This window comes from Tupaia chinensis, unplaced genomic scaffold (assembly GCF_000334495.1).
Source record: "Tupaia chinensis unplaced genomic scaffold, TupChi_1.0 Scaffold000115_1, whole genome shotgun sequence".
Taxonomy (NCBI): Eukaryota; Metazoa; Chordata; class Mammalia; order Scandentia; family Tupaiidae; genus Tupaia; species Tupaia belangeri.
The window spans coordinates 2,242,202-2,265,172 of NW_006159579.1; the positions used below are offsets into that span (position 1 = coordinate 2,242,202).

The 22,971-nt window shown below is 44.3% G+C and overlaps 1 protein-coding gene across 2 annotated transcripts in view; it reads left to right on the forward strand.

Moving 5' to 3' along the window:
* ACSS2 (acyl-CoA synthetase short chain family member 2) overlaps nt 1-22,971 on the forward strand; it is a 60,056-nt gene extending 37,085 nt beyond the window's left edge. The window contains exons 3-19 of one of the 2 annotated variants that reach the window (XM_006144039.2): nt 4,019-4,110; nt 4,312-4,415; nt 4,673-4,745; nt 5,012-5,087; nt 5,233-5,347; nt 6,279-6,317; nt 12,824-12,961; nt 15,474-15,644; nt 15,962-16,095; nt 16,282-16,414; nt 16,494-16,550; nt 16,720-16,800; nt 18,523-18,631; nt 20,360-20,428; nt 20,740-20,916; nt 22,185-22,259; nt 22,388-22,971. In XM_006144039.2, coding sequence (XP_006144101.1) covers nt 4,019-4,110; nt 4,312-4,415; nt 4,673-4,745; nt 5,012-5,087; nt 5,233-5,347; nt 6,279-6,317; nt 12,824-12,961; nt 15,474-15,644; nt 15,962-16,095; nt 16,282-16,414; nt 16,494-16,550; nt 16,720-16,800; nt 18,523-18,631; nt 20,360-20,428; nt 20,740-20,916; nt 22,185-22,259; nt 22,388-22,515 — 1,771 coding nt within the window. In that variant the 3' untranslated portion in view covers nt 22,516-22,971. The remainder of the gene's footprint in view (nt 1-4,018; nt 4,111-4,311; nt 4,416-4,672; nt 4,746-5,011; nt 5,088-5,232; nt 5,348-6,278; nt 6,318-12,823; nt 12,962-15,473; nt 15,645-15,961; nt 16,096-16,281; nt 16,415-16,493; nt 16,551-16,719; nt 16,801-18,522; nt 18,632-20,359; nt 20,429-20,739; nt 20,917-22,184; nt 22,260-22,387) is intronic. The other variant, XM_006144040.2, reaches the window with a different exon arrangement.

Here is a 22,971-nt window from a genome sequence, read left to right on the forward strand (position 1 = left end):
GGGGCTGAGAGAGAGAGAGAGAAAGTGAGAAACCAAGCCACCAGGTCCGGGACTCAAACCGTGGTTGGCCATGTGGAAGTTCAGAGCCGTTAGCCACCATGCTAAGCACTTCCCCAGCTCTTACATAAATTAGTGTATGACCTTGGCCAAGCTACTACATCTTTGTATGTTTCAGTTACCTCCTCCATAGTACTCTGGGTGGTAAAGTAGGAGAGAATTCAATGGCCTGTAGTGTTGAAGGGGCATTACAGCATGCTGGTGTCTGAAGGAGGAGGAAGAACATTCTGAGAAGGGGCAGTTTGTTGAATGTATATAATATTTTTAAAGAATTATTTATTTACTTCTATTTGTTATTATTTTTTCAATTTGACCAGACAGAGAGAGAGAGAGAGAGAGAAAGGGAAAGTGAGAAAGCAAGCCGCCAAGTCCAGGACTCAAACTGCAGTCTGCCATTTGGGCCTCCAGCGCCTTTATCTACCATGCCACCTGCCAGCCCCATAAATATATATAATATTTTTAAAAACAAGATACAGAATAGTGCATATTGTATTAATCATTTCTGTAGAAAAAAATGAGACAATATAAGCATAAACGCATATATATATGCTTATCTAACAGGTCTGTCCCTACAGTAGACTAACTCTCCACCCCACCCCCAACCCCTGGCCATCTCAATCCTGGTTTGGGACATGAGATACTTATCTCTTTCCTGAACAGCATTAAAATCCAACTTTTGGGCCAGCTGATGGCATAGTGGTCAAGGTAGTTGGTGGTCAAGGTAGTTGGATGGCCACATGGCCACTGTCTGTGCTATTTGTGTCTCAGACCTAGTGACTTAAAAAACACATTGGCCATGTGTAGGTGTGCCCAAAATCCTGAGAGAAGAATGGAGGAGAAGGAATTAAGGCATGGACATTCCCCCATGGAGGGTACTTTTTCTTCTGTTTTCAGTGAGCACACATACCTTATAGAAAACTTTAAAAAAAAAATCCAACTTTTAAAAATTCAGTTTAAAAAATTTCTATCTTCAATGATATCCAAAAGGTCTTATGAAAGATACTGACAGTGTCAACTTCTTCTAAAGTGATTATTTTGATCTTTCCACATTAGGTGGGTTACTCTACATCTTCCATCTCGCTAGGCCCTGTTTGCATAGTGATTGTCTCTGGCAAGTTGCACAAAGTTTTATTAACAATAGTTGCAGTAGGCAGTGTGATTCGGAGACAGGGTTGGGAGGAACACTTCTCATCACATATCTTTTTATCCAGGATCACTTGTATCTATTACTTATTTAAAAAATCATAAAATTGAGACTGGCACTATGGCACAGCATTTAAGTCCTGTGAGAGGAAGCCCAATCTAACTTGACGACCCAGGGTTTGAATCATGGCCCCGATGGCCCTGTTGGCTTCATGCTGGGTTTGCACATATATGCCCTGGATCCTGACAGGATGGAGAATTGGAGGAAAAAGGACTACAATGAACAGGCATCATTAGGGAGTTCTCTCTCTCACACACACATGCATATCCTGGCATGAAAAAAGAAAGTGTAAAATTAGGGACAAGTGGGATTAGCAGTTAGCATAATGGCTATGTTGCTGGACTCCCACGTAGTCGACTGCAGTTCGCGTCCCGGACTCGGTGGCTTAAAACTCACGCCGGGCACGTGTGCGTGCGTGCCCAGGATCCCGAGGGGAGAATGGAGGAGAAGGGATTGCGGCGTGACTATCTCCCCTGGGGGGTGATTTCTCGCTTTCTGTCTCTATGTCTCTCTCTGTCTGGCGAGCGCACGCGCCCTATAGCGAGAAACCTCTCCAAAAAAAAGCAAAAAAAAAAACAAAAAAAAAAACCTCACACTGGGCATGTGTGCATGCGTGCCCAAGATCCCAAGAGGAGAATGGAGGAGAAGGGACTGCGGTGTGGCCATCCCCCCTGGGGGCCCTGGATCCTGACAGGATGGAGAATTGGAGGAAAAAGGACTACAATGAACAGGCATCATTAGGGAGTTCTCTCTCTCACACACACATGCATATCCTGGCATGAAAAAAGAAAGTGTAAAATTAGGGACAAGTGGGATTAGCAGTTAGCATAATGGCTATGTTGCTGGACTCCCACGTAGTCGACTGCAGTTCGCGTCCCGGACTCGGTGGCTTAAAACTCACGCCGGGCACGTGTGCGTGCGTGCCCAGGATCCCGAGGGGAGAATGGAGGAGAAGGGATTGCGGCGTGACTATCTCCCCTGGGGGGTGATTTCTCGCTTTTTGTCTCTATGTCTCTCTCTTTCTGTCTGGCGAGTGCACGTGCCCTATAGCTCTCTCTGGCGAGCACATGCGCCCTATGGCAAAAAACCTCTCCAAAAAAATTTAAAAATTAGGGACCAGAAGATGGCATAATGGTTATATTGCTGGCTCCCATGTAGTCAACCACGATTTGAGTCCTGGATCTGGTGGCTTAAAATTCATGCTGAGTGCATGTGCATGCATGCCCAAAATCCCAAGAGGAGAATGGAGGAGAAGGGATTGCGGCATGGCCATCCTCCTGGGGGCGATTTCTCATTTTCTGTTTCTCTGTCTCTGTCTCTCTGGCGAGCACATGTGCTCTATAGCAAAAATATCTCTCAAAAGAAAGAAAGAAATTGTAAAATTAGAAACAGAAAACACCAAGGGAAACATTTTATAGTTAAATATCTGTATACAATCATGATAGTTCCATAAAATAGATATCTTTCTTTCCTTTTTTAATTTGCCATAGGGCATATGTGTTGACAGGAGAGAGACAGAAGGGGCTAGTGAGAAAGCATTCCCCAAGGAGGATGACCATAACACAATCCTTTCTCTTCCATTTTCTCAGGATTTTGGACACACATGCACACATGCCCAGCATGTTTTTCAAGTTTCCAGATCAGGGACTCAAACCATAGTCAGCCATGTGGGATCCAGTTGCCTTAACCACCATGCCACTGGCTGGCCCAAGATGATAGGTATTTTTTAAACAGTGTTTCTCAGGTTGGCCCTGTGATCTAAGGGAGCTAATCCCACATGGCTAATCATGCAGTTCAAATCCCAGTCCTAGAAGCTTGAAAAACACACCGGATGTATGTGCATGCATACCCCAAACCCCTATAGGATGAAGAAATGGAAGACAAAAAATTGTGATCATGTCCCACTAGGGGGTTGCCTTTCCCCCTCCTCTCTGTCTCTGATGAGTGTACACACCCTCTGGCTAATTAAAAAAAAATTCCCCAGTCACACATGATTATATCATTCTGCTTATTTTTCTTCATAATGCTTTTAATAATCTGAAATTATTTTGGTTTTATTTGTTATTTGTGTATTACCTGCACTATCATTGGACTATAAGCTCCATGATGTCAGAGATCTTGCTTATCTTGTCCATCAGGATATTCCTATACATGTATATAGTAGTTAGTTGAATGAAGAAATGACTAAAATAAACCAAGATAAAACCTGATAATAGGAGATGATGATTCTCAAACTTTAAACGTGCATCAGAATCACCTACTAATTCTTTGTACCAGCTTGTAATAAAGAGAATTCTTGGATCCTGTGATTACAATTCACATTCAGGTCTGAAATGGGACCCAGGAATCTATTTTTTAACAAACTCCCTAGATGATTTAGGTGCAAGTGATCAGGAGGCCCTACTATGAATAACATCAATGCAGTTCAATACTTGATTAGGAAGAATCACATTTGCGATATCGTTTCCTCTTAACACATCCCTAGGATGGAAGAGAAGGAACCATGACGCTATTTCAATAACATAAACAATGAAGGACAGTATATTTTTCAATAATAACCAACATGTGTATAAAGTATCTTGAAAGGCCAGAGTACCTGACCAGTCAACTCAAGGTGTGGTGGCTGATGGTTCATGCTCACAGGACAGTGGCAGGCCTTAGTGTTACTGAATGAATTTTATGACTCTTACTGTTTCTTGTTTGAAGAAAAAGTTGTACCCATAATCACTGATTTTTTTTTTTTCTGGTGTATCTCAGGGAGGGCAATGAGCCAGGGGAGACCACCCAGATCACATACCGTGAGCTTCTGGTCCAAGTGTGTCAGTTCAGCAATGTTCTTCGAAAACAGGGTGAGTGTCAGGGTGTATTAAAGGGATTGGGGGGCTTGGCTTTAGAGTATCTAAGGATTTATGGGGGAGAGACAAAGGATAGAAGAAATCTAGTAACAAGGGACCTGAAAAGGCCAGCTGGGAAGGGGGACTACTTGATGGGAGGAAAGCAAGTGGCAGCAGGAAGGGTCCATGTCCATGTTCTGTTTCTCTTACCTGCAGGCATTCGGAAGGGTGACCGAGTGGCCATCTACATGCCCATGATCCTGGAGCTTGTGGTGGCCATGCTGGCATGTGCCCGCCTTGGGGCTTTGCATTCCATTGTGGTAGGAATCTGGGCTAGTGAAAAGGGGCAGGGGTGGGAGATGGGACTCTGGAGAAGTAGGTTGGGCCTGAATAATAGAGGGTCTTAAATGATAAACTAAAGAACTTAGAATGTTTGTGTCATAGGTCCATATCAGTTGTTCAGTTTCTTCTAGGATCCTAATTTGGAGATCTTGTAGGTTTCATGAGCAACTCCTTTCCTTATACTCTCAATCTCTGGGGCTTCTTTCTCTCCCTCAATCTTTCTCCCTTTCCCTAGTTTGCAGGTTTCTCTGCAGAGTCACTATGTGAACGGATCCTGGATTCCAGCTGCAGCCTTCTCATTACTACAGGTGATTAATTTTCTCACCCCTTCTCCAGAACACCCATACCTCAAGCCTTGGACTTCAATCAGCTCATTGGTATTTGGAGCTGCTCAGTGAATGGGTAGGGACTGCCTGTCTTTCCTTTCCTGGTCCCACTTCAGCTGACTCTCTGTTAGCTAAAATCAGACGGAAAAGCCAATCAGGAGGCCTACTCAGGAAGGGTTCTGTGGACATTGTGCCCACTAGGGAGTGTGGTGTCTACTAAGTCCTGGAATGTCTGTTGCTCCCCAAAGATGCCTTCTACAGGGGGGAAAAGCTTGTGAATCTGAAGGAGCTGGCTGACGAGGCCCTGGAAAAGTGTCGAGAGAAGTAAGTGTATTTGGCTTGTTGACTACTGCCCTGGGTTGCCTGGGCCTTTCCCTAGTCCGAGGTTCCCTTTGTTCCCCATGGGTTGTCTTGCTGAATTCTCTTTTGATTCAACCAGGCTCCCATTTTAGACTTTTCTTTCCTTCAGAGGTTTCCCACTAAGATGCTGCATTGTGGCCAAGCACCTGGGGCGGGCAGAGCTAGGCCTGGGTGACTCCCCAAGTCAGTCCCCACCAGTGAAGAGGCCATGCCCAGATGTGAAGGTGAGTCTGGTATGGTTGTGCCTTCCTGTGAGCTCACAAGTCTCTCTCTCTCTCTTCCTGCTCAGAAATTTCATGACATCCTTTTTTGTTTCCTTATTATAATGCTGAGAATCTGGAAGGAACCCTAAGAACGCTTCCTCTAGAGCTGAGAGACTTTGACCCTGAATGTGGATAGAGACCCCTGTACCTTGGGAACTTAGCATGAGAGATTTTAGGGGAACTCCTGTGCTATTTGGGGTATACTAATGGGCACAGAGGACTCTCAGGACTTAGGTGTGGGTTAGAAATATCTGAGTTGGGGACATGGTGGTTAAGGTGCTGGATTCCCACATGGTCAATTGTGATTTGAGTACCAGACCCAGTGGCTTAAGAATACAACAAATAAATAAATAAATGTATATTTTAAGAAGAAAGAAAGAAATACCTGACTTTTGTTACTATATTGTAGTCATCTTGATTACTGAGCTATGACTCTGGACTACCTTTGTGGCCTAGGGGATGCCTACCATGGAAGGACCAGTGTACAGTTCTCAACATATGGCCCTTGATAGCTTTGAATCTGGTGCTACCAGTGGGAAAGATAAAAAATCCCAATGGTGGGCTCCATGTCTGAGGAGCATGAGGAATGAAAATTCTGGGGTTAAAAAGAACAAAGGGTTACTGAGTTTACTGAATTTAGGAACCCTCAGTGGTCTTGGAGTTAGAGAGGTTGTAGTCTAAGTTTGGGGAGGTTGCTGAGCCCAGTCGGCCTAGGAGTTCTGCATGTATAGTGGCTGGAATCAGTATCAGGAAAATGGAGGCTGGGAGGACCAGTGAGAGGGGAGCCTGAGGGAAAAGAGGCAGCCAGGTATTTGGGGCACACTGTTGTTCTTTCCCTCCTACTCCCCTTGCTCAGACCCTGCTCATTAGCCTTTCCATGGGCTCTTAACAGGGTAAGCTGAAAGAGAAATCCAAGCGCGTCCAGCCCCAGGTATCCGCTTCTGCACTGCCTTGAACACTGCTTTCCTGTGTGCTTGTCTGTGTATCCATCTGCTCTTTGCCCGTTTGCCCCATTGAGGTGGCTGCCAGATTTAACGCTCTTACTTTTGCTCTGGGACCCTTGCCATCTAAGCCATTCTGAGGGATTATGAAATAAAATACCTGTTGCTGCCTCTGTGAATTGGCATAGAGCGTGAATCCCAGAACAATAACAATGGATATCCCACTTCACTCCTGTTGCCCAGGACTTTTGTGGCAAGGCTTTTGAGAAGGAACCAGGTAATCTGTCAGAAAACATTTACTGTACACTTAATGGGGCAGAGCCAAGAGAGATAGGAGGAGAAGCAGGTGGAAGAGGTACAGAACCTGACCTTGGGGATTTTCCATTAAGTTAGGGAGTAAGACATGTATTACAAGTTAAAACCTAAGTTTTATAGCATTTATACAGGAAAGCAGAGAAGATTCCTAAATATATTTATATACTACTTTGGAATTTACAAACTGCATGTAACTCTCAGATATAATTAAGTGCCAAATTTAACAAAAGTCACATTGTAGGTGGTTCTAAGAAGAGAAATCTTTAAGTGGGTGTTCAGAGTAGATTAGTATAGAGAGTGGTCTTTAGTCCAGAGACCAATTTTCAGGTGTTTGACTTTGCCTATAAGTCACCTCTTCTCTCTGGGCTTCAGTTACCTTACCAGCCATGGAAATGAGATCATATGTACATGCTTTAAAGCAAATGGCCTCTCTTATTAAAGATAAAATATAAAGCCCATGATTCTTCCAAGTTTTACTATCTCCACAGGGTATCTTACTTTAAATCTGCTATGATTAACCTCTTAGGCTGATGGTAAATATAAGCCCCTTTTCTTTATTCTCATTAGCATAGTGGAGACAGAGCTGATTCCTAGGGGACACTGCTTTCCTTTTAAAACTCAGGTAGAGGAACCAGCAGTTGGTGTAATTGCTATGTCGCTGGACTCCCATGTAGTCGACCACGGTTTGAGTCCTGGACCCGGTGGCTTAAACTCATGCCGGGCACGTGTGCGTGCATGCCCAAGATCCCAAGAAGAGAATGGAGGAGAAGGGATTGCAATGTGGCCATCTCCCCTGGGGGATGATTTCTCACTTCCTGTCTCTGTCTCTTTCTGTCTTTCTGGTGAATATACACACCCTAGAGCCAAAAAACCTCTCAAAAAAAAAAAAAAAAAACAAACCCAAAAAACTCAAGCAGAGAGCTAAGCCCATTGTTTTGAAAGAGGTAACAAACTAAGTGATTTAGATTCTAGTCTCTGGAGCTAGACTACCTGGGTTCAAATTCTGGCTCTGCCACTTTCTACTGTGTAAATTTGGACAAGTTACTTAAGCTTTTTGCTTCAGTTTCTTCATTTGTAAAATAAGGATGACAATTGTAACTATCGTATAGAATTTTGTCAATATATGTAAGGTGTCTGGCACATAGTACTCAATAAATGTTACTGTTATTGCATCCTTTTTTTTTTTTTTTGGAGAAGTTTTTTGCTATAGGGCACATGAGTTCATTCACCAGAAAGACAGAGAGAGACAGAGAGACAGAAAGCTAGAAATCACCCCCCAGGGGGGATGGCCACGCCACAATCCCTTCTCCTCCTTTCTCCTCTCGGGATCTTGGGTACGCACACAGGCACACGCACCCGGCATGAGTTTAAGCCACCAGGTTTGGGACTCGAACCATAGTCAACTACATGGGAGTCCAGCAACATAGCCATTACACTAACTGCTGGTCCCATTGCTTCCTTTTAATACAGTGGATAGACTGGCATTTCTAAAAGGGAGACTAGAAAAGAAATAACTGACTCCTAGAATTCTTAATACCCTCAGGTCACAAACTCCTGAATTTTACTTTCTTGGAGGTGAAAACAGCCAGTTACAAAAAATCTAAGAGCATAAAAATAGTTTTAAAAAGTCCAGGTTTATTAGTCTAAGAATTATGGCAGAGCTCCAAATCCCTTCATCTTTACATAATCAAGGGAAGGCCTGGCACAGTTTGCAGGTGCCCTTTCTCACCATACCTATGAGTTCCTTCATATTCCTCTTCCATATCCGGCAGCTACCTTCCCTAAGGCTATTTTGGTCCAAGGACAAAAGCCAACTCCTTAATTAGTATTTTAGAAAATTCAGGGTTGGCACGTGGCATGGTGGTTAAGGGCTTTAGACTCCCACATGGCCAACAGTGGTTCAAGTCCTGGACCTGGTGGCTTGCTTTCTCACTTTCTCTCTCTCCCTCTCTCTCTCTTTGTCCCTTTCTGGTAAAATTTAAATAAAATAATTCTTAAAAAGAAATAAAAAAGAAAGAAAATTCATATCTTTCCTGGTTCAGACTTCAGCCTTATAGGCATACAGCCTAACTCACAACCAATGTATGCTCCACTGAATGAGCTCACCCTGCTTCCTGGTGCTAGTTATCTGCTTCACACCTGGAACACCTCATCCCTTCCATTCCTTCCTACAAGTACATGCACACAAAGAAAATGGTTTTGTTTTGTTTCTAAGAGGTTTTTGCTTTAGGACACATGTGGTAGCTGGGAGGAGAGAGAGAGAAAGACAGAGATAGAGACAGTGAGAGGGAAAGTGAGAAATCACCCCCAGGAAGGATGGCCACACCATAATCCCTTCTCCATTATCTACCCAAGATTTTGGGTACACGTACACACACATTCACTGTGAGTTTCAAGCCACTGGCTCTGGGACTTGAACCATGGTGGACCATGAGAGAGTCCAGTGACCTAACAGCTACATCATCTGCCAGCCCTAGGAAATAGTTTTGTAAAATGACAAGAGTCTCCTCATTGTAGAGTCACAGTGTATCTGGTGCCTTTTTTTCCCCCATTGCCAGAGGGCATGTGTGCATGCCAGGAAGAGTTGGAAAGGGAAAAAGCACATTCCAATGGGCCATGGTCACACCATAATCTTTTCTTCATTTCTCTTTCTTGTCAGGATTTTAAGCATGCATGCACATGTGCCCAGCATGTTTTTCAAGCACTGGGGTTGTGATGTGAAATAGGGTGGACCACGTGGAATCCAGCTTACGTTAGTCATTAGGTTACAGCCCCTTGGCACCCCTTAGCACACAGTTCCCAGCACCATTTGTCTAAAGCAGTAGTAATACAGTTCTGCTTAAATACATTAAGGTCTTTATCTAAGTGATCGTTTGGCAGGAAAAAAAGTATTCATGTGACAATGTATGAGTAGACTCATGTGGCTCTTACACTCAAAAACAGGGTGTATGGGCCAACATGTGCTGTGGAGGTTAAGGCACTGGATCCCTCATGGCTGACTGTGTGGTTCAAATCCCAAACTATACGGTTTGAAAAATCACACCGGCCACGTGTGCATGCATGCCCAAAATCCCAAGGGGAGATTAGAGAAGGGACTGTGGCATGTTTATCTTCCCTGGGGTAGGAGCACGATTTCTCATTTTCCTTCTTTCTGTCTGTCTCTCCCTGGCAAGTGCATGTGCCCTACAGCAAAAACAAAAATAAAAACAAAAACCAGAATGTGTTCCTGTGTTCTTAAAGTTATAGGCAGCTTCTCTCTCCTCTTTTCTTTTTTTCATTTTTAATGGCATTCTCACTTCAATTAGGCTTGTCATTCTTTTTTTTTTTTTTTTTTAGAGGTTTTTGCTATAGGGCACATGTGCTCACCAGAAAGATAGAGAGAGACAGAGAGACAGAAAGCAAGAAATCACCCCCCAGGGGGGATGGCCATGCCACAATCCCTTCTCCTCCATTCTCCTCTTGGGATCCTGGGCACGCATGGACACGCGCCTAGCTTGAGTTTAAGCCATTGGTTCCGTGACTCGAACCGCGGTTGACTACATGGAAGTCCAGCAACATAGCCATTAAGCTAACTGCTGGTCCCAGTACTTCTTCTTTATCTATGGTTTTACTTTCCACCATTTCAGTTAGCTGTGTCCAAAATATTAAATGAAAAAATTTCAGAAATAAAAACTCGTAAGTTTTAAATTGTGTGCCATTCTGAGTAATATGATGAAATCTTGCATTGTTCAGCTTCATCCTGTCTAGGATGTGAATCATCCCTTTGTCCAATGTACCCCATTAGTTACTTAGTAGCTATATTGGTTATCAGATTGAATGTTGTGATATCACAGCACTTATTTTCTATTTTTTTTAAGAATTATTTAATTTTATTCATTATCATTATTTTATTTATTTATTTTGAAGTTGACCAGAGAGAGACAGAGAAGGAAAGTGAGAAAGCAAGCTACCAGATCCAGGACTCAAACCACAGTCAGCCATGTGGGAATCCAGCCGCCTCAACCATCACGCCACCTGCTGGCCCCATCACAGTGCTTATTTTCAAGTAATCCTTATTAATTTTGGCTCCAGTATAGGAGTAGTGAAACTGACTATTTGGATAATGCCAAAGAGAAGTTGAAAAGCACTTTCTTTAAGTGAAAAGGAGAAAGTTCTTGACTTGAGGAAAGAAAAAAATTTTTTTTGCCGAGGTTGCTAAAACCTATGGTAAGAACAAATCTTTTTTTTTTTTGCTATAGAGCACGTACACTAGCCAGAGTCAGAGACATAAAGTGAGAAATCACCCTCCAAGGGGGATGATCATGCAGCAATCCCTTTTCCTCCAGGCTCCTCCCAGGATTTTGGGCATGCATGCACACATGCCTGGTGTGAGTTTTAAGCTGCTGAGTCCAGAACTCAAACCACAGTTAACTGCTTGGGAATCCAGCAACATAACCATTACACCATCTGGTAGACCCAGTAAGAACAAATCTGTGAGATTCTGAAGGAGAAAAAGAAACTTGTGCTAGTTTTGCTGTTGCACCTCAAACTTTATCATACGTATGGATGCATAAGAAGAAAACAGTATATACAGAATTTGGTACTTTCTATAGTTCTAGGCACCCACTAGGAGTTTTGAAACATATCCTCCACCCAGAAGGGGCTACTGTATGTGACTAATATTTGGATTTTTTTAACCAAATATGCACACATTAAGTTAGCATGTATCAATATAAGGGAGAAGATATTTTTCTTACACTGCCATGTCTAGTTGCCAGCCACTGAATATACAGGAATCTAATGAATATGTAAGACTTTTGTGACAACTAAAGCACACCCCAACAGTTCTCATCATTCCATCCTTAAATTTATCTCCCAGTGGTCACTGAACTAACATCTATCCCTCCTAACTTTCATCATTCTTCCCCACCCCACTCCAATCTCTACTCTCTGGAGTAATCTAAGGTTTATTGTTTACTAGATTAATACTTTCTCCTTTGATAATTCTAAAATCTCATGAGACTATTAGGAACAGAATAATTATCCTCATTTTAAAAATGAGTAATTTGCTACAAAGTGACTTACCTGAAGACATATAGCTAGGAAATGGCAGAATTGGGATTGAAATCTAGTGTAAAATTTGGATAAATTCAGAAGATACAATTTCATCCAACAGAGCGTAGACTAAAAATACTGGTGTGTAAAGAGGTGATATTGCCAGGAAAGGAAAACAGTTTCAAAGAAGAGGTTAGAGAAATTTCAGGAGGACTGAATTGGAAGTCATTATCAAAGGCTCTCAGATAGAGGGAGAAGTCCACCTTGGTCCTTTTCCACTACCTTGAAGGGTTCCTGCTGCACAAAATCTGTTCTCACAGGCAAAATCTCTATGGGAGATCCCATTGAGGGGTCTAATGGTAGGAGCAGAGCTACGTTAGGAACCTCCAGATATAGACAGGGCTTGGGCATATAGGAGAAAGTGCTTGGACTAAGATCTGTTGACTTCTACTACTAACAGGGTCAGGTGCCCACCTAACCTGCAAGCTCTGACTAATTTTGTGTTTCTGAATTGTGTGGTATCTGCATCCCTCATGATGAACTACTAGTCCAATAAATATATATGTGGTATATGTAGGTCTGTTTGTGCACTTATCCAGCAAAAAACTACTGAGTGCCAGGCACTTGGCTAAATATTGGGGATATAGGAAAGAAAAGAGAGAGAGAGAGAGAGAGAGAGAGAGGCCACTGTCTTCATTGAGATCACTATTTAGTTGGGGAGACAATAAACAAGTAAATGACTAAAAAAAGTAACTGGAAATGTACATTATATGAGGAAAAAACTGGTGCTATGATCAGTAAAACAGCAAGGGTAATAATTTATGATACCATTCAAGTAAAACCTTTCCAAGAAGGTGACATTTCAGTTAAGAATTGAAGATGAGAAGGGACCAACCAAGGGGCCTTCCTTAGCCTGAGTCCAGAAGTTCTGGGGTAGAGGTGGATGAAAGATGGCAGGGTGCTGGGAGTACCCAGAGAGGCTGCTGTTCTGCTCCTATGGAGCTTTCTATTCCATTTTACTCTCACAGAGCCCTCCTTCCTTTCCTTTACCTCCACCTGTCAGTCCCACCCAGCACCTTTCAGGTGCCCGGTAGGTAGTCTCCTGCCTCCATCTTGAGGTTCTTCACTGCCTATTCCTGTTTTCCAGATCTCCTGGAACCAAGGGGTTGATTTGTGGTGGCATGAACTCATGCAAGAGGCAGGGGATGAGTGTGAGCCTGAGTGGTGTGATGCTGAGGACCCACTCTTCATCCTGTACACCAGTGGCTCCACAGGCAAACCCAAGGCAAGTATGTATTCGTGTGTGTATATATTGTATAGGGATGAAAAGTGAGTTTCTTTTTTTTTTTCAGAGGTTTTTGCTATAGGGCACGTGTGCTTGCCAGACAGAGAGACAGAGAGACAGAGAGATAGAAAGCGAGAAATCACCCCCAGGGGGGATGGCCACGCCGCAATCCCTTCTCCTCCATTCTCCTCTTGGGATCTTGGGCACGCACGCACATGCGCCCGGCATGAGTTTAAGCCACCAGGTCCGGGACTTGAACCACAGTCGACTATGTGGGAGTCCAGCGACATAGCCATTACACTAACTGCTGGTCCCGAAAAGTGAGTTTCTGAGGAAGCATGTAATTATATGGATCTTAGTCTATAAGCCTGAATTTCAGAAATGTCACATTACCTTTTGTAAATCAAACTAAGACATAAATCTTCAACCACTAGGAGGTAAGGCTCAGGATGAAACAATTAAGGTGGGAATTTTGATGGCATCAAAAAAAGGGGGAGAGTTTCAGTCTGTGTGGCTGACATGGAGGTTTTTTGTCCATATACAGAAGGGCTATCCTATTGACTCAAAGCTAAGGGTAAACACTGGGATTTCCCCTTGGGCTTCTAAGTCAATAGTGCTTAGAATTCAGTTTCCTCCACGTGGCACTCTATTGACTAGTCCCCTGCCAGGGCACAGTGTGTGAGTCAGAAACCCTAAGAAAACATGACTCTTTCATTGACATAAAAGCTATGTCAGGGGACCAGCACACGCGTAATGATTATGTTGCTAGACTCCCATGTTGTTGACCAGTTCAAGTCCTGGACTTGGTGGCTTAAAACTCACACCAGGTGTGGGGCTGGCAGGTGGTGCAGTGGTGAAGGGTGCTGGACTCCCACATGGTCAAGTGCAGTTTGAATCCTAGACCTAGCAGTTTGCTTTCTCACTTTCCCTCTCTCCCTCACTCTCACTCTGTCCCTCTCTGGTCAAATTAAAATAAATAAATAAAGTTAAATAAAATACTTCTTTAAAAAAACAAAAAACAAAAAACGTACTCACTTAGCGTGTGCGTGCGTGCCCAAAATCCCAAGAAGAGAATGGAGGAGAAGCGGTTGCAGTGTGGCTATCCCCCCGGAGGGTGGTGATTACTCCCTTTCTGTCTGTCTCTCTGGTGAGAACAGGAACCCTATAGCAAAAGAAAGAAAGAGAAAAAACTCTCAAAAAAAAAGCTATGTCAGAGTGGACCAGCAGTTGGCATAATGGCTATGTAGTTACTGGACTCCCATATAGTTGACTGTGGTTTGAGTCTCGGATCTGATGGCTTAAACTCAATGCTGGGCACATTTGCATGTGTGCCCAACATCCCGAGAGGAGAATGGAGGAGAAGGGATTGTGGCATGGTCATCCCTCCTTGGGGGGTGATTTCTTGCTTTCTGTCTTTCTGTCTCTGTCTTCCTGGCGAACACAGGTGCCCTATAACAAAAACCTCCCCCACCCCCACCCCCAAAAAAGAAAGAAAGCTATGCAGGACCAGCAGATGGCATAATGGTTACATTGCTGGACTCCCACGTAGTTGACTATGGGTCAAGTCCTGGATCCGGCAGCCTAAAACTCAAGCAAGTGGGAACCAGCAGTTAGCGTAATGGCTATGTTGCTGGATTCCCACGTAGTCGACTGCCGTTCGTGTCCCAGACCCCGTGGCTTAGAACTCACACTGGGCGCATGTGCGTGTGTGCCCAAGATCCCGAGAGGAGAATGGAGGAGAAGGGATTGCGGCGTGACCATCCCCCCTGGGAGGTGATTTCTCGCTTTCCGTCTCTATGTCTCTCTCTGTCTATCTGACGAGCACACGCGCCCTATAGCAAAAACCTCTCCAAAAAACAAAACAAAACAAAACTCAAGCATGTGTGCCTGAGTGCCCAAAATCCCAAGAGGAGAGAGGATGGTGGTGTGGCCATCACCCCAGGGGATGATTTCTCACTTTCTGTCTCTCTGGCAAGCACAAATGCCCTATAGCAAAAATCTCTTTCTAAACCAAAACAAAACAAAAAACTATGTCACTCTTCTTTCCACCTACCTTATCCCTATGTTTTTCTCATCATATGCTTTGGAATATTCTCAATGGGCATTAAGAAACACTATTTTGGCCTCTTTTTCCTAAGAGTAGTATAGGGATAGAGTAGGCAAAGAGAGATTATCCTTTTTTTCCCCTCACTTCGCCAATGTGCATTTGAATATGTGGGCACAAATACACAATACATCTATTAGATGAGCGTGTTAAGAATGTTCATGTGTGTGAGTGATGTGGGTGCTGGTGTGAATGATGGATTGATATACATGTGTGATATTAGGAATATAATAAAACAGATGAGATGGGGGGATGAAGAAAAGGAGATGGAAGAGAGATGGATACTGTGAAAGGAGTGCTGGCAGGGCAAGAGGTCTTGAGGATCTTCCTCCATCTCTGCTTAGCCTCCATTTGGTGATTAGTGAGAGTATGTACAAGCCCCAACCTAAAGTTCCATTCCTCTTACAGGGTGTGGTACACACAGTTGGGGGCTACATGCTCTATGTAGCCACGACCTTCAAGTACGTGTTTGACTTCCACGCAGAGGACGTGTTCTGGTGCACAGCAGACATTGGCTGGATCACTGGCCATTCTTATGTCACCTATGGGCCACTGGCCAATGGTGCCAGCAGTGTTTTGGTGAGAACTGAGTTGGAACCCATGGCCACCTGACCTAGCTGGGGGATGGACAAGATTATCCTGGGTAACTATTTTCTAAGGCTACTTAGTCTAGAGGCAGGGGGACTTACACAATAATCTATTTCCTGGAAAACAAAAAAACAAAAAAAGACCTAAGGGATTGTATATCATGATTGGGAAGGTCTCTTGGCTAGTCTGGTCAGGTAGTGAAGACATGGTTAGTTAGAAAGAGCAAAATATACTGAACCAGAGGGAATAGGAGGGGAATGGAAGGATTATTGAGAGGACTGGGAATGACCAACCTTCACTGGGGTCAGTTTGAGGGGATCCCCACATACCCGGATGTGAGCCGCCTCTGGAGCATCGTGGACAAATACAAGGTGACCAAGTTCTACACAGCACCCACAGCTATCCGTCTGCTCATGAAGTTTGGCGATGAGCCTGTTACCAAGTAAGATCGCTCCCCCACCCCATGGGTATCCCTCAGAGCTGACTGGCCTTTGTTCAGTGTCTTCATTTCCATCATCCCAACTCCCTGACCTAGAATAGGGGAGGGGGCAATAGAAGGAAGATGAGCATGTATATCCTTACTTCCAGTATACTCAGAGCCTTCCTCTCCCCTGCTCCCCTGCCCAAGGCATAGCCGGGCATCCTTGCAGGTGCTAGGCACAGTGGGTGAACCCATCAACCCTGAGGCCTGGCTGTGGTACCACCGGGTGGTAGGTGCACAACGCTGCCCCATCGTGGATACCTTTTGGCAAACAGAGACGGTGAGTGAAAGGTTCAGAAGGCTGGGTTTCAGGGACAGTGTGGGAAGAATGACTCAAACTTTTGATCTGACTTCCACAGGGTGGCCACATGCTGACCCCCCTACCTGGTGCCACACCCATGAAGCCTGGTTCTGCTGTGAGTGAGGCTTCCCTGGCTGGTCCTGGGCTAGACAGGAGTAGAATATTGGGGACATTTGGCTTAGCTAGGAATGGGGAAACAAACTTATTTGTGTGAGGAATTCAGGGCTCTGGGACTCTTTTGGAGTTGAGTCAGAGTTGTCTCATTCTTGTCCATTTGCTTCCAGACCTTCCCATTCTTTGGTGTAGCTCCTGCAATCCTGAATGAGTTTGGGGAAGAGTTGGAAGGTGAAGCTGAAGGTTATCTGGTGAGGCCATGATCTTTGGGTATCTTTGAGGAGAGGGAAACTGAGTCCACTGAGGGTACTTTGCTTTGGTTTATAACCTCATCTCTCCTGGTAACTGCTTAGGGCTGAACTTCATGTTTGGGGGGTTTGTCATTTGCTGAGAGACTTAAGAGGGAATCCATCTGGATACTTTGACTACATCTCTGCCTTTGGCCTGTGAGGCTCTTAAGGATGACATTTTTAGTCTGCTCAGGACTAGCAGTTGGCATAATGGCTATGTTGCTGGGCTTCCATGTAGTCGACTGCAGTTCAAGTCCCAGACCCGGTGGCTTAAACTCACACCGGGTGCATGTGCGTGCATGCCCAAGATCCTGAAGGGACTGCAGCGTGGCCATCCCTCTAGGGGTGGCGGTGATTTCTTGCTTTCAGTCTCTGTCTTTCTGGTGAGCGTACATGCCCTATATCAAAAACCGCTTTGCCTCCCCAACCACCCAAAAATAGAGTCTGCTCAGATTCCTCATGGTACCTTTATGGGTCTGGAAGACTTAGTCCCAACTCTTCTTTTGGCAAACGTTCTAGAGAAAGCAGGCTTCATAACGTAATGGAACATTGTTTGAGTTTTGAAGTCAGCCTGCCTAGGTTCAAATCCTGGCTCGGCTTCTTTTGTGACTTCAGATGTTACCTGGCCCCTTTGAACCTAATTTTTCTCATTTAAAAAATAAGGTTATATAATACCTTTGTTTCTTATGGTTGCTTGATTGATTAAATTAGATAATCCAAGTGTTAGCACAGACCTAACAGTGCTCAATATTTAACAATTTTGATTGTTAAATACTTGTATAGACCTCAGCAGCTCCCCAACACCATACTATTTCACTTTCCCAAGAGCAAGTCAATTACTTGAATTTAGACTTTCTGAATCTTAGCTTAGAATTACATCAATCTGCTATCATAGAATGTTACTCATTAGGCAATGATTACTTACTAGTAGTGGGTTCTTTTTTTAAAAAAGTTTATTTTTATTCATGATAGAGAGCATATGCATGTATGATAGAGCATATGCATACATAAGAGAGAGAGACAGAGGGAGGGAGAGAGACAGAGGGAAAGGGAAACCGGTACCTTCGATATGATCTTGTCAAATTACAGTCCCTGTCCTCAGCCCTCCAGCTCACTAGGATCTTGAGCATGCAAGCATGCTCATGCTTAGCATGCTTTAGGTTCACCGAACCTTGGATCTGAACCTTTAGTTAGTCATGTGGCTTCTAGCACTGCAGTTCAGTATGTTACTTATTATGCCAAGGAAGCTGGGTCTGGGTCCCACTTCTTTATGACTGTTTTATTTGTATCAAACTGGGCCTATTTTACTGAGGGATTACCCAAAAGGAAATTTAAATTTACTATGTGCTTATCACTAACAGAACACTGTGCTAAGCAATTCCCACATCTTATTCATTTTATCCTCACAACTTTGGAAGACAGACCTTACTTTCTCTGATTTACAGATGAAGATCCTGAAGTTCAGAAAGGTAAAGTTATCTATCTGAGGTCACATAGCTAGTAAGTGGCAGTGCTAAGATTCTGAGCTAGGATTATCTATCTCCAAAGCTTGTACTTTGTTCTACTTCTCCAGGAATGACATTCAGAACATTTTTCCTCAGATTTAGCAAAGTTATGATTGTCTATGATTGTTATGAGTTAGACAACATAGCAGATAATGATCACTGTTCTTTCTTTACTCAGGTGTTCAAGCAGCCCTGGCCAGGGATCATGCGCACAGTCTATGGAAACCATGAACGATTTGAGACCACCTACTTTAAGAAGTTTCCTGGGTACTACGTGACAGGAGATGGTGAGTGTTGGCTTTCCCCTCCCTGGACTTCCACTAAGGCATGTATCTTATACTTCCACTTTTAGGAAGAGTTGGTTAGGGGTGAAGAAGAATAAACAGAGTAATGAGATACAGAGTGTCTGCAGAGATGGCTACTGTGATGGCCAGAGAAAACTTCTCTGAAGTAAGCATATGCATGCATGATAGAGCATATACATGCATGAGATAGAGAACTAAAGGGTGAGAAGGAACCAGGCATGGAGAAATCAAGTGAAGTGTCTCAAGAATGGACTAAAGACTGTGTTGCAAAGGAAGCTTTTTTAAAAACGTGTGCCAGAGTCTTCCAAGTCACCAGGGCCAGAATTCAAACTGCATGGTTGGTCATGTGGCATTTAGCTCCCTTACCCATCAGGCCACAAGGGTGGGTTAAGGGAAGCATATTAAATGAAGTTAGAGAGACATATAATCTAGGGTCTTACAGGCCATGGCAAGGAGTTTGGATTTTATTCAGAGACCTTACTGGGTTTAAGCTGGGGAGTGATAAGAACTAACTCACTGTTTGGAAAATAACTTGGCCTGATTTATGGAGGATAGACTGTAGATGAATATATTAATTATCTATTGCCTTGGAACAAATTACCCCAAAACATGGCAGCTTAAAACAACAAGTATCAGGGCCAGCAGGTGGTGTGGAGTAGCTAGATCCCATATGACCAACTCTGTAGTTTGAGTCTTAGACCCAACAGCTTTAAAATCACACCAGGCACGTATCTATATGTGCCCCAAATCCCAAGACGAGACTAGAGGGAAAGGACTGTGGTGTGGCCATTCTCCTGAGGGTTTTTTTTTTTTTTTTTTGAGAGGTTTTTGCTATAGGGTGCGTATGCTCGCCAGAAAGACACAGGGAGACCGAGAGACAGAAAGCGAGAAATCAATCCCTTCTCCTCCATTCTCCTCTCGGGATCTTGGGCACACACGCACACGCGCCCGGCGTGAGTTTAAGCTGCTGGGTCTGGGACTCAAACTGCAGTCGACTACATGGGAATTCAGCGATGTAGCCATTACACTAACTGCTGGTCCCATCCTGAGGGGTATTTCTTGCATTCTCTCTCTCTTTGGTGAGCACACATGCCCTATAGCAAAAACTAAAACAAAGCAAAACCCAACAAATATTATATTATCTCACACAGTTTCCAAGGGTCAGGAACTGTGAGCAGCTTACATGGGTGATTCTCTTTCATGGTTTCTTGTGAGTTGCCATCATATTGTTGCTGAGTACAGCAGAGGTGCAGTCATTGAAAGTTTGACTGAGCCTAGAGGACCCACTTCCATGCTCACTCAAGTGGCTATTGGGAGGAATCCTCAGCTTCTCACCACATGGGTCTCTGCATAGGCATATGCACAACATAGCAACTGGCTTCCCTCAGTGTAAATGATCTGAGAGAATGCAACCAAGATAGAAGCTACAGTATCTTTTATAACCAAAACTGAAAAGTGACATCCCATCACTTCTGCCAAATTCTGTTGAGGACACAGACTAACCCTAGTACAATAAGAAACAGCACTATTGCAGGGCTATGAATTCCAAGAAGAGATCAGTGGGGCCATCTTGGAGGCTGACCCTAGATGCACAGTGGGCAAGAGTAGAAGCAAGAATTTGTTAGAAGGCTATTCCAGTGGGTGTAGCAATTTGATAATATGGATTATGTATCCTAATGTGGGATATTTGTGATGTGTATTTCTTCCCAGGTTGCCGGCGGGATCAGGATGGCTATTACTGGATCACAGGCAGGATTGATGACATGCTCAATGTATCTGGTGAGAGTCAGGGACCATCTTCCCATATCATTCTATTCCCATGGCAACTCCCAGCCAAGAGCCAGGGCTATCCTTTGCCTAGACCATTTGGAATGCAGCATTTGATTCTGGTCCCAGGCTCTGGAGGAAGAATGAACTCCAGAACATACCTGAGGGAGGAGAAACTAGATGGTCGGGTAACTGGAAACATTTCAATGAATGAAGGTCCTTCCCCATTTGACTAGACCAGAACTACCCTGTGGGTACAGATGGTACATGGGCTGGAGCAGAGGCTGGGATCTCTCTCATGACATTTCTTTTACCTTGACAAGGACACCTGTTGAGTACAGCAGAGGTGGAATCAGCACTTGTGGAACATGAGGCTGTTGCGGAGGCAGCTGTGGTGGGCCACCCCCATCCTGTGAAGGGCGAATGCCTCTACTGCTTTGTCACCTTGTGTGATGGTCATACCTTCAACCCCACCCTCATGGAGGAGCTCAAGAAACAGAGTGAGGAGCCTCCCTGGGCAGGGTCTGCAGGGTTTATGTGAAGACACAATTACCACTGCAAGTTGTTGGGGAGGGGCTAGAGCAAGCTGCTTCCTAAACCACAAACAGATCCTAAGAATCCCAGGGTTGATTGCCCTTTCCTGCTTATTCTCCACTATTTTCTCCATTAGGATAATAGCCAACATTTATAGAATACTTTCTTGTGCCACCATTAATCTATATGCTTTAAGCACATTACTCCATTTAATCCTTAAAAATGATCTGTTTAAAAGATCCTATTATTGGAGCTAGCAGATGGCATAATGGTTACATAGCTGGACTCCCATGATCCCAAGAAGAGAATAGAGAAGAAGGGATTGTGGCATGGCCATCCTCTCTGAGGGGTGATTTTTCACTTTCTGTCCCTCTGACTCTCCAGCAAGCACACACACACACAGTAGCAAAAATCTCTATTAGGGACCAGCAGATGGCGTAATGGCTATGTTGCTGGACTCCCTTGTACTCAACCACGGTTTGAGTCCCTGACCCCATAGCTTAAGACGCATTGGGCACATGTGCGTGCATGCCCAAGACCCCGAGAGGAGAATGGAGGAGAAAGGATTACAACATGGTCACTCCCCCGCTAGGGGGGTGATTTCTCACTTTCTGTCTCTCCGATTCTCTCTGTCTTTCTGGGGAATGCACACACTCTATAGCAAAAACCTCTCAAAAAAAAAAAAGATCCTATTATTACCCTCATTCTAAAAATGAAGAGGTTAAATCACTTGCCCAGGGTCATCAGATAAAAAGGTAGGATTTAAACTCTAGCCGACTGATTCTAGACCCTGAGATCCAGCAAGGTGTGTTAAGATAAAACGAGAGAGGGCCAGCAGGTGGTATGGAGGTTAAGGCGGCTGGATTTTGCATGGCTGACTTCAGGGTTCAAGTCCCAGACTCAGCAGCATGAAAAACACACTGGGAGCATGTGCATGTGTGCCCAAAATCCCAAGAGGAGACTAGAGAAGAGATTGTGGGGTGGCCATCCCTCCAGGGAGTGACTTTTCTCCTCTCTCTCTGGTGAGTGCATGCGCTCTATAGCAAACAAACAAAACAGTGTAAAGAGACATTGTGTCACAAAGAGGGAAAAGAAGGGGCATTGAATTCGAGAAGGACTCTGTGGGTGGGGCCTTGAACAAGAAACAGATAAGAGCACAAAGCCATCTCTTCCTTAGTTTTTCGAAGTCTGGCTAAGGGTGCTGAAGAAATGTTTAATAATTTGTTGGTTATAGTTAGAGAAAAGATTGGTCCCATTGCAACACCGGACTACATCCAGAATGCACCTGGCTTGCCTAAAACCCGCTCAGGTATGTTCAGAAGTCTCTAGGGATAATGATGGCCCTGTGGTGGTGGGAGGTATGTGGATAAAAGCCTTTAATAGGGTGAGGGTGGGTGAGTGCTGTCACTAAGTAACTAGAGGTCTGTGGTCCCCTAGGAAAAATCATGAGGCGAGTTCTTCGGAAGATCGCTCAGAATGACCATGACCTGGGAGACACATCTACTGTAGCTGACCCATCTGTCATCAGTCACCTCTTCAGTCACCGTTGCCTGACCCTCCAGTGAGCAAGACCCTGTTCTTTACCCAGGATTCCCCCTGCTTGGTTCTCCAAAGTTTTGCTCATCTTCCCTGTCCCCTATCAAGGAGTGCTGAGGGCCAGTGCTGACCCACATCACCTCCCTCAACCAGTTCTGGGACCAGGAACCTACTTTGTCCCTTGATGGAGACAACTTCCTATGACTGTGAAGCAGAAGGGACAGGGTCTAGGTCAGCCTCAGACTTCTGTGCCTCTAGACTGCAAAGAGCTCTTAGAGCCCAGAACAGGAACCGGAAGGTTATGTCTCCAACCCAAGTTAAATGTTTGAAAGCAAGTGAGTTCCTAGACTGAAGCAGGGAGGCAGCTCTGTAATCTTATGTCAGCTCTCTCAGGAAGCACCAGAACTTATCTTGGGCAGGCACTTACCTTAAAATGACAGTTTGTGAGTCCCGAAATAATTATTTTTTAGATACTTTGCTGCTTC